Source organism: Oryzias latipes, chromosome 9 (assembly GCF_002234675.1).
Source record: "Oryzias latipes chromosome 9, ASM223467v1".
Taxonomy (NCBI): Eukaryota; Metazoa; Chordata; class Actinopteri; order Beloniformes; family Adrianichthyidae; genus Oryzias; species Oryzias latipes.
Window position 1 is genome coordinate 451,861 of NC_019867.2, and position 9,398 is coordinate 461,258.

At 46.7% G+C, this 9,398-nt stretch overlaps 2 protein-coding genes across 10 annotated transcripts; both read left to right on the forward strand.

The window, feature by feature from the left end:
- The first annotated feature begins 278 nt into the window (after window positions 1–278).
- On the forward strand, window positions 279–3,527 carry LOC101160043 (bromodomain-containing protein DDB_G0280777). Of its 6 annotated transcripts, none has more exons than XR_002289139.2 (7): window positions 300–742; window positions 819–871; window positions 939–1,966; window positions 2,270–2,445; window positions 2,509–2,587; window positions 3,166–3,229; window positions 3,304–3,527. XR_002289139.2 is itself a non-coding variant. In XM_020700564.2 (7 exons), the coding sequence occupies exons 1-6, from the start codon at window positions 726–728 to the stop codon at window positions 3,226–3,228; spliced, it is 1,377 nt and encodes a 458-aa protein (XP_020556223.1). In that variant the 5' UTR covers window positions 300–725; the 3' UTR covers window position 3,229; window positions 3,304–3,527. The 6 variants fall into 6 exon arrangements, 5 of the variants coding, with proteins under 5 accessions (XP_020556220.1, XP_020556221.1, XP_020556222.1 ...); XM_020700564.2 differs by having other exon boundaries at window positions 3,205–3,229; XM_020700561.2 differs by lacking the exon at window positions 2,509–2,587 and having other exon boundaries at window positions 279–742.
- Window positions 3,528–4,513: 986 nt separating this feature from the next.
- On the forward strand, window positions 4,514–7,764 carry LOC101160288 (extensin). Of its 4 annotated transcripts, none has more exons than XM_023958104.1 (4): window positions 4,514–4,665; window positions 4,741–4,811; window positions 4,964–5,630; window positions 5,733–7,764. In XM_023958104.1, the coding sequence occupies exons 1-4, from the start codon at window positions 4,649–4,651 to the stop codon at window positions 7,570–7,572; spliced, it is 2,595 nt and encodes an 864-aa protein (XP_023813872.1). In that variant the 5' UTR covers window positions 4,514–4,648; the 3' UTR covers window positions 7,573–7,764. The 4 variants fall into 4 exon arrangements, with proteins under 4 accessions (XP_023813872.1, XP_004085229.2, XP_023813871.1 ...); XM_004085181.4 differs by having other exon boundaries at window positions 4,515–4,665; window positions 4,964–7,584; window positions 7,649–7,764; XM_023958103.1 differs by having other exon boundaries at window positions 4,515–4,665; window positions 4,964–7,764.
- Window positions 7,765–9,398: the final 1,634 nt, after the last annotated feature.

Here is a 9,398-nt window from a genome sequence, read left to right on the forward strand (position 1 = left end):
AAACGACGGCGACTTTGGCATAAAGGTGTCAGTAGATCTAGTTTCTGGTCTCTGTGGGACCCTTTGGGCAGGACGAGCGTCTCCGTTCTGTACATCTGTCTTTCAGGGACATACATTCTTTGTGTTTCCTCTTCCATAGAAACTATTTCCTTCTGTGAAAAAGTTTCAACCCAAAGAAAATCCACCAGTGGTTCTGGTCCTTCAGAACCGTCACACAGAGGAACAGCTGCCTTTACCTGCCTAGAATAGAACCCGTTGAAGGGGTTCTCACGTTCTCACATCACAGGTGTGGTTATAACCAAAGCCATGTCACATTTTCTGTCAGTTTCGAGCGTCATCTGTGTTGTTCTGCTATTGGTCCTTCAGAACCGTACAGGCAAACCACCAAACTAAAAGTCCCATTTTTCTCCAGAATGTGCCGGGAAATGAAGCCCAGATAGTTTTGGTGAAGAAACCTGAACAGCAAACCGCTGAACCACCAACACACCTCTGATGTAAAACTACTAAACGTTTTAAAAGCTGTGGTTTGTTAAATGATGAAGGAAGAACCAACAGGCTGCTCCACTTTGTTCTGAAGCTGGGTCCATTGCTTCCACCTGTTCCTAGTACGTCATTTAGGAAGGGAGCTTTGATTGGCTGTGAGAACAAACTAAATCCCTGGACGGCCCCCCTCTCAGTAACGCTTCAGAGGACAGAGAGGAAGCGTTGGCTGTGGTGGGAAAACCATGAGACTTCCTTTATGGTACTTTCACGGAGCGTTGTGGCGTTGCTGGGATGTCTGCCTGATGTGACCGTTTCTTTGTCAAACTGTTTTTCAGTGCTGTGCTGTTGTGGCTGTTCTCTGAAGAGCTTCAAGCTTCGCCTGTGAAACGTAAGACAGAAACATGCTGCATCCTTTCTGCACAGTAACAAATGCAGTGTCTCACATTTGCTTTCAGCTTCCTTTCAAAGCGGCTCTAAAAATGTGGATGTAAGTAAGCCTCAGCAAGTCTCCAGTTACCACGCCCAGTTTCCACACTTTCAGCCAGAACACCGCGCCAAAACCCGGCACAAGATCAAGGTGGTGCGCTATAGGCTGGATCCTTGGTCCCAAATATGGCTGAAGTCTGAAGTAGAGTCTTACCACGTGGACCCTGACTCCCATGTACCTGGCCACCAGCTTGAGCCCCAGCAACAAGCTCAAGCAATTCGCCATCAAGCTGCTCCTCAGTTTCAGGCTCAACGGCAGATTCAGCCTAACGAGGGGACCAACCAAGGTGGCTCCAAGAGTAGGTCACTGGTGGTGGAATCCGATTGGGGGCAATTCCCCTTTCAGCCTCAAAAAAGGCCTTACGTGGCAGAACCCCAGAATCCGGATCAGTTGTTCTCATACCAGACAGAGCCTCAAAACCCGAAGGAATCACTCCAACCAGCACCTCACATTTTGGTTCAAAGGGCTCCCTACCAACTTGAACCAATGACTCAGACCAAGGAGCTGTTCTACCTAAATAAACATCTGTCCCAAATGGCGTCTATCCAGGCTGAGCCCCAGATTCAGGTCCAAGGAAAGCCCAACCAAATAAAGACCCAGACACAAGTCCAGGGACAGTCCTATGAAGTGGCACCTCAAACAAAATTAATATCCTTCCAGACTGACCCCCAGAGTCAAGTCCACGGGTTATCCTACCAGGCACAGCTCCAGTCTCAAGGGGGTTCCTTCCACACAGAGCCCAAAATTCAAGACCAAGTCCTTCCATACCAGGGAGATCACCAGATGGCCACCCAAGGAATGTCCTACCAGGAAGATCCTCAGTCCCAGATGACCTCCTGCCAAGCTGAACCTGAGATTCAGACTAAGGGGGCGATATACCAGGTAGAGCCTCAGTCCCAGGTGGCATCTTTGCAGATGGAGCCCCACTTTCAAGCCCAAGACTTGCTTTACCAGGCAGAGCACCAGACGCCGGCAGCCCGAGAGGTGTCTTACAAGGTAGATCCTCTGTACCAAATGCTTTTCCGTGAATCAGAACCCCAGATTCAGTCCCAAATGCCATTCATTGATGCAGATCCTCAATCAATGACTCACCCCATGTCCGACTCCCAGCCTCAAGTGATACCCTATCAAACAAAGCCCCAGGTTCAAGGACAGTCCTACAACCTAAACCCCCAGGTTCCAAGTGAAGTTTTACCATCATACCAGTCTGAAGACTGTGCTTTTCTCAGTGAAGAAGACCAAGATTTTGAACCACCATCATCAGCCTAACCCTATCTGATGCTGTCATTGTGAACCCAGATCCAGAGCTTGTTGTGGCACCAACAGTCTCTAAGAATAAAGGCCCTTCAGCTCCCCCACACTCTGCTGAGTTCCACTTCAGCCGGTTGGAGGTTGTTTTTTCTGTTCTTTGGCTTAAAGCTCGAGGATCAGAGCTTTGGCTGCTCTCATCGGCTCACCAAGAGACCCCGATCAGGGTAAGACTTGTTCCATGTTTCACAGCTTTTGTCTTCACCTTTGACCCATGACTGTCATTTCAGGCTGGATCCCAGTGAAGGTTTGCTTCCCCTCTTTGGGCTCCACAGGACTCGGAAAATAAAATGTTGTGCCAAGCATCTTGTAAGGTTCAGAGATGTCACTTTTTAATCAAACTAGGAAACAGAAAACATGCGTTTCAGAAATGGGGGGGGGGGGCAAAAGAACTTAGCGGCTCAAAACGGGGAGATATGTGATGAAACTTCAGATTCGAGTCACATCAACTGCACATGTTTCTTAGTCAACGGTTACGTTTGGATCTTTGCCTCCAAGTAGGATGTAGGCAGTGAATTGTTCAATAGCTCCAAAGCTCCAGTTTAGCTGGCGGGACGCCTGACTCATCGATCAGGGTTTAAACCAGCAATACCATCTGGGGGGGGGGGGGTCATTCCTCTCATGTGACTCTTTTAGAAACGTTTCTGGCCCACATTTCTAGAGTCCTTCACAAGTGAACTTAATTCCTTTTTAGAATTTTTTTTTACAGAGCAAAGATGTAAAGGAGCATCAGTGCTGCTGCCATGAGGTGGAGCTCTCCACACAGGCAGCATTTTAACCTTTTCTTCCAATCTTCAAGGGAATATGAGTTTAAATTGAATGACTGGGATTTTCCTTTTTTCTTGTCTTAATCTTTGTTTTGTATCGATGTTTATATCTTTTAAAAGGTTCTCTGAACGATGTGCTGTTTTTAATCTTCCCACTAGATGGCAGCATTTGACCCAATTTGAGGTTAGTTCAGTCAGCAGCTGAGCTGTTGCAGTTGATTTGGATGGATTACAAAAACAAAAGTTCTTTTCCTGAAGTGGGGAACCTCATCCAGATGGAGTAATGACTGCATGTTACCGAAACCCGGTGTCTGGCCCTGTGGATCCTTTGTTTGCCCAAAGAACAGACTGTCAAGGAGAAGTTGATGCCCTCGAAGCCAGATGGGCTGTCATGTGCATCATTTTGAACAATGTCTCAGATTTTCTCTGCACTCAGTTAACCTGAACATTAAAACTAATAAAAGTTTTCTACTTGCTCAAAAGTTCAGTGATTCATAAGCCTTCATGTCTCAGAACATTTTTATTGACATTTTCTGCTCCTGATGTCGTTTGCTAATAAAACCTATAAAATCACTTCACAAAGTGAGAGATGATGGTGGAAACGTCTGTCTGAAAGGATTATTTGATTCTTTTCATGGGATGACGTGCGCATCACGACAGGAAATCTCATCCTCTGGGATGCTGATGGCGTCACGTCTTTCAAGTCAAGAAAAATGAGCAGATTCCTGGTTCTCACTTTTCACCGAGCAATGTTTACATTTGTGCTGCGTCTGTTAAAGTTCTCCAGAGGAGGAGCTTTCATTCATGAAGATGGCGTCACGAGTCAAATCTTATGTACACTGTTTATAAGCATCACTTGGGAGGATTTTTGTGACGTTTAACTCCAATGTTCCAATGTTTTGAAGAGATTGTGATCCGAGTTCACTTCAATAGAAAAGAACATGACTGCAGATGAGGAGGCTTCTTCATTCTCATGGCTCAGCTGAGTTAATATAAACCTGAACATGCCATGGAAGAACGGAAGAATGTCATCTGCATAAAGTAAAACCTCAACCTGACGCTGTGGGAGCAGTTTTGTATTTCCTGACACTCGTCTTCTCCACGGCCAATTCTCCATTTCAGTGCCTCTTTTTCTGTTTTGGTCCAGTCTGTTCCGGATGAGTTTTAATGTCCAAACTAGTTCAGAAATGGTCTGATTATGTTTCCCTGGTACATGTGGGTCTGAAAAAGGATTCATGCAGGTTTATGTTTGATCACTTTGGCTTTTAGTCTCAAGCAGGTGTCACTGAACAGCTTTTCCTGAAGCTTCAGACATGAGGATCGTTTCTCTTTTAATTGAAGCAGGATGTTTGAAATCACATTTTAAATAGAAAATCCTAAAGTGTAAACTCTCTTCCTGTCTTGAGGGAAGCAATTTAAGATTTCCTAAACAGCTGTGAGTCATAAGTAGCTCCGCCCACATTGGTTCCACCTGTTTTCAGTTAAGTTTTTAAGACGTTTCTAAGCTTTTTGTCTTCTTTCTCATAGTAAAAAGCAAGAAGAAATAAAGTTGATTCATCAGGTTAACTGAGTTGTTGAAAGTTGTGGCCCACCAGCTGAAACCATGGGACAAACGCAAAGGTAACGTTTGTGTTTCCAGTGCTTTTTGTTTCTGCTGATTGTGATTGTGAATGACTCCCGTTTCTCCATAACCAGGACCTCCTACCTGGCTGCTGTGCTGATGTTCTGGCTGCTGGTCGTTAGGAAGAGTCATGCAAGTGTAAAATGTAAGGCTCAGGTAAAAATTACCTTTGACGTGTTTTGTCATAGTTTCTTAGAACAAAGTCTTTTTTTTCCTTTGATGTACTCATTGCAGTATGTTGATGATGGTGATTTATTTAAGTATGAAAGTTTCTTAATCCCTTTGATTGCTTGACAGCTTCTCGTGGCTTTGAGTCGGACACATGGGAGTCGCAGGTTCCTGGCTTTGAGTTTATACCACAGTACCGGGTTTCTGCAGCCCAGCCTCAGGTTCCTCACTATCCATCAGTTCATTCTGAGATGCATTACCTAACATTGGGGCCCAAAGCACTTCACAGCCAGTCCAACCGAAAAGACCAGGGTCAGAGGCAAGAACGCCAACCAGCGCTTCAACCCCAGGCACCTGGCTACCAGCTAAAATCTCTTCCTTGGTCACCCAACTACAAAGAACAAACAGGCCTTGGTCACCAGCAAAGACCTCTGCCTCTGGGGTATAGCTACCTGCAAAAACCTGAGAACCAGGTACTTGGTCATCTCCAAAGACCTCACTCCCAAAATCGTGGTTACCTCAAGGTATCTGAGCCGGAGGTACCAAGCCGCCAGCAGAGACCTCAGACTCAAGATCATGGCTACTCTAAGAAACCTAGTTCTCTGGTACTAAATCAGCAGCAGGGAACACAACCAGGGGTTTTCAGTTTTCCCCCCAAATCTGACCTTGAGGTTCCAAGTCAACAGAGAACCAAACATCACCAAAACAGTCACAGTTACTTCCTAAAACCACAACCTGAAATGCCAGCCCATCAACAGAGGCTTCAAAGTCACCTCCAGAAACCCCAACCTGAGGGGTCAGCCCAGCAGAGACCTCCTGGTTACCTCCAGAAACCTCAACCTGAGGTATCAGCCCAGCAGAGACCTCCTGGTTACCTCCAGAAACCCCAACCTGAGAGGTCAGCCCAGCAGAGACCTCCTGGTTACCTCCAGAAACCTCAACCTGAGAGGTCAGCCCAGCAGAGACCTCCTGGTTACCTCCAGAAACCTCAACCTGAGGTATCAGCCCAGCAGAGACCTCCTGGTTACCTCCAGAAACCCCAACCTGAGAGGTCAGCCCAGCAGAGACCTCCTGGTTACCTCCAGAAACCTCAACCTGAGGTATCAGCCCAGCAGAGACCTCCTGGTTACCTCCAGAAACCCCAACCTGAGAGGTCAGCCCAGCAGAGACCTCCTGGTTACCTCCAGAAACCTCAACCTGAGGTATCAGCCCAGCAGAGACCTCCTGGTTACCTCCAGAAACCCCAACCTGAGAGGTCAGCCCAGCAGAGACCTCCTGGTTACCTCCAGAAACCCCAACCTGAGAGGTCAGCCCAGCAGAGACCTCCTGGTTACCTCCAGAAACCTCAACCTGAGAGGTCAGCCCAGCAGAGACCTCCTGGTTACCTCCAGAAACCCCAACCTGAGAGGTCAGCCCAGCAGAGACCTCCTGGTTACCTCCAGAAACCCCAACCTGAGAGGTCAGCCCAGCAGAGACCTCCTGGTTACCTCCAGAAACTCCAACCTGAGAGGTCAGCCCAGCAGAGACCTCCTGGTTACCTCCAGAAACCTCAACCTGAGGTATCAGCCCAGCAGAGACCTCCTGGTTACCTCGAGAAACCCCAACCTGAGGGGTCAGCCCAGCAGAGACCTCCTGGTTACCTCCAGAAACCTCAGTATGAGATGCCATCTAATCGGCAAAGACTTCAACCCAGTGATTATTTTCAGAAACCACATAAGGAGCTAAGTACTCTACAAAGACAACCTCAAATGCCTGATTCCCATGAGAAACCTGAGGCCCAAGTATTGAGGCATCAAAAGAGACCTGCTTTCCAAAGCCTTGGTTACCCAGAGGCTCCTCTGGCCAGAGTTTCAAACTACCAGCTGAAACCTCATCTTCAAATTCATGGCTATTCACAAAAGCCTGAGGCCAAGGTTTTTGAAAACCAGCAGAGAAAACGGGCCCAGAGTCATGGTAACCCCAACAAACCTCAGTCTGAGGTACCAAGTCACCACAGAAGACCTCAGCCCCAAGGGCAGAGCCACCAACAAATGATCCCGTCTCACGGGCCTCGATCCCTGTTGTCTAACTACTTTAAACAATCTGTTCCTCAAACATCGAGTAACCAGCAAGAGTTTCAACAGGGTGGACTTGGTTATCGGCTGAATTCTCAGTCACTGCCTCAAAGCTACCAACAGAGACCTGGGCACCACAAGTCTCCTGTCCAGGAACCTAATCATCAGCTCCAGAGCACAAGACACAAACTGGGTTCCGAGGCACAGTTTTCAGACCTTCAGCAGAACCCCCTGTACCTTCAGAGACCCACCTACCAGGAGCAACCTGAACTTCAAGGAGCCAGGTCCAAGCAGCAGAAGTCTAGTAACAAGCAGGAGCTTCAGTCAGAGAAGTCAAGCCGCCAGATGAGGCCTGGCCTACAGGGCACAAGGTTTGTGCAAGGGTCTCAGCGCCAAATGCCTTTTCCACCGGGACTTCAGCCCCAAGGAACGGCTCGACGGACACCTCAGGCCCAAGAGGAGTACAAGGAAGCGTCAGAGGCCCAATTCCCAAACCCTCTGCAGGGATTCGCACCTCGGATGCTAAGACACAGGCAGGGCTCAATGGCTCAACAGCAGGGATCTCAACCGCACACTCTACAGCCACAAGGGCCTCAAGCATCAGACCACAGGCATGGTCCTTGGCTCTGGCCTTCAAGATATGCCATGTTTGGCTCTCCAGGCTCCAACCATAACGAGGAATGAAAAAGGTCAAAGGTGAGCCTGAACCCCTTTGGTGTCATGTTGGGTCAATGTTTTCTAAATAAAATTTATTTTTCAGTGACTGACTCTCTGCAGCCGTAGAGTCAAAGAAGACGAGCTTTAAATATTGTTTTTCACTTTCGTTTTGGACTTTCATGCAGGTTTTTTTGGATTAAAACTGTCATGAAGCCTTTTCTGTGTGGAGCTCCTTTGTGTGATTAAAGGTCCGGTTCTGGTTCTTCTGGGTCAAACGATGAAACAAATTCTTTCTTTCAAGCGTTCAGTGTGCTCAGATTTAAGGGTGTCTTGTTTGACAGTGAAGGGGTTCAAGAGCTTCAGATACTTTGCCAATTGCTGTTTTAAGAACATTGATGTGGGCGGAGCCAACTCTGTCTGTTCCACTTCTGGCCGTTTGCCCTGCAGAACCTGCATGATGTCATATCATAAGGTTTGCATTTACAGGGCTACCAGCTTTCACGCATTTGATTTTCTCGCCACACCCGTATTTCTCCGGCGGAACTCAGTTTCTTTTAATTTCTCTCTGAAATGCTACTGGGATCCATGAATTTGACCTGCAGAAATGATTACTCGATTACAAGAAGTTGGTCTTTGTTTGCGAAAGTGGACGGTTCAAAAGACTGGCTCATTGTATAATTTAAGTATGTATTTTTTCTTTTCCTTTTATATAAATCCAGGCTGGAGTTCATTCATGTTATCCTGGAAATACTCAGAGGATGGATGGGCTGAGTTCTGGATCAGAATAATTCAGATTTTCCACCAATTATTCAGTTCAGTTTCTTTTGGAAATAATTATAACCAAGACCAGGAACCGCTTGGCCCTGATGGAACTTTACCACCAATAATGACAAAACTGCAGCTTTGAGTCGTTTCAAAGGCTCACAATCCAGAACAAGAGACTGAGTTCAAAACCTTTTCTTGTAAATGCCGTGTCTTGTCTTAATGACTATCTAGTTTAGTTTGTTTGGTGTTGGTCTCACTGACAGTATTTGAGAACTGGACTGATTGACCCCGCCCCCTTGTATAACCGGAAGTACCTGCTGGCTGCAGGAAGCCAAAATCCAACAGACGTCTCTAGAGAAACAAACAGCTGTCAGTCGTTCTATTGGTCAGATGAACTGCTCTGACCGAGTACCTCGTCTCTGCTCCTGCTCCTACACCTGGCTGTGGATCCTGTCTCAGGCTCGACTCGCGCCCCCGACTGTCCCCCCCACTCCGTCTGGATGAAGCTCGTCTGCCGGACTTTATACATGTAGTTGTAGATTTAGATAAGTTAATTCTTCTCTAAGAGTTCTGGTAAATCGCCTCTCCGTCCTGGGGGAGGATCCCTCCTTCATGTGGCCCCCCCTGAGGTTTCTTCGTTTTTTAAGGGCAGGGATGCCAGTATAGTTTAGTCAGTTTTTTAGTTCATTTTAGTATTTTCCTGTTGAATTCTATGTAGTCATGATCCTTTTGAGTTCATATTTTACTTTTTCAATTACCAATACGAAGCCCATAGAGACTGTTGTTGTGAATTTGGGCTAAACAAATCAAATTGAATTGAATCTGATACTTTAACATCTTCTTGATATTGTTTCTGATATTTATCACAGTTTACTACTTTATTCTTGTAGTACACTTTGTTAGTTCATTTTAGTATTTTCCTATAGGCTCCGTGCACGAAAGTAAGGAGTTCTACTTCCGCCGCCTTGAGTGTGAGGCCGACCATTTCCGGTTTGCGACTTCTATAGCAGCGACACGGCAGATTTTGATTGCGAAAGATGGCATATTTCACCCGTTTTCTACAAGGTCTCCCGAAAATCGACGTGAAC

Excerpts from the sequence above, each read along its gene's own strand:
- LOC101160043 (XM_020700561.2), top strand. Across the intron at positions 872-938 it reads TCAAGCTTCGCCTGTGAAAC|CTTCCTTTCAAAGCGGCTCT; the intron begins GTAAGACAGAAA and ends ATTTGCTTTCAG. Across the intron at positions 3,230-3,303 it reads AGCATTTGACCCAATTTGAG|TGGGGAACCTCATCCAGATG; the intron begins GTTAGTTCAGTC and ends CTTTTCCTGAAG.
- LOC101160288 (XM_023958103.1), top strand. Across the intron at positions 4,812-4,963 it reads GAGTCATGCAAGTGTAAAAT|CTTCTCGTGGCTTTGAGTCG; the intron begins GTAAGGCTCAGG and ends ATTGCTTGACAG.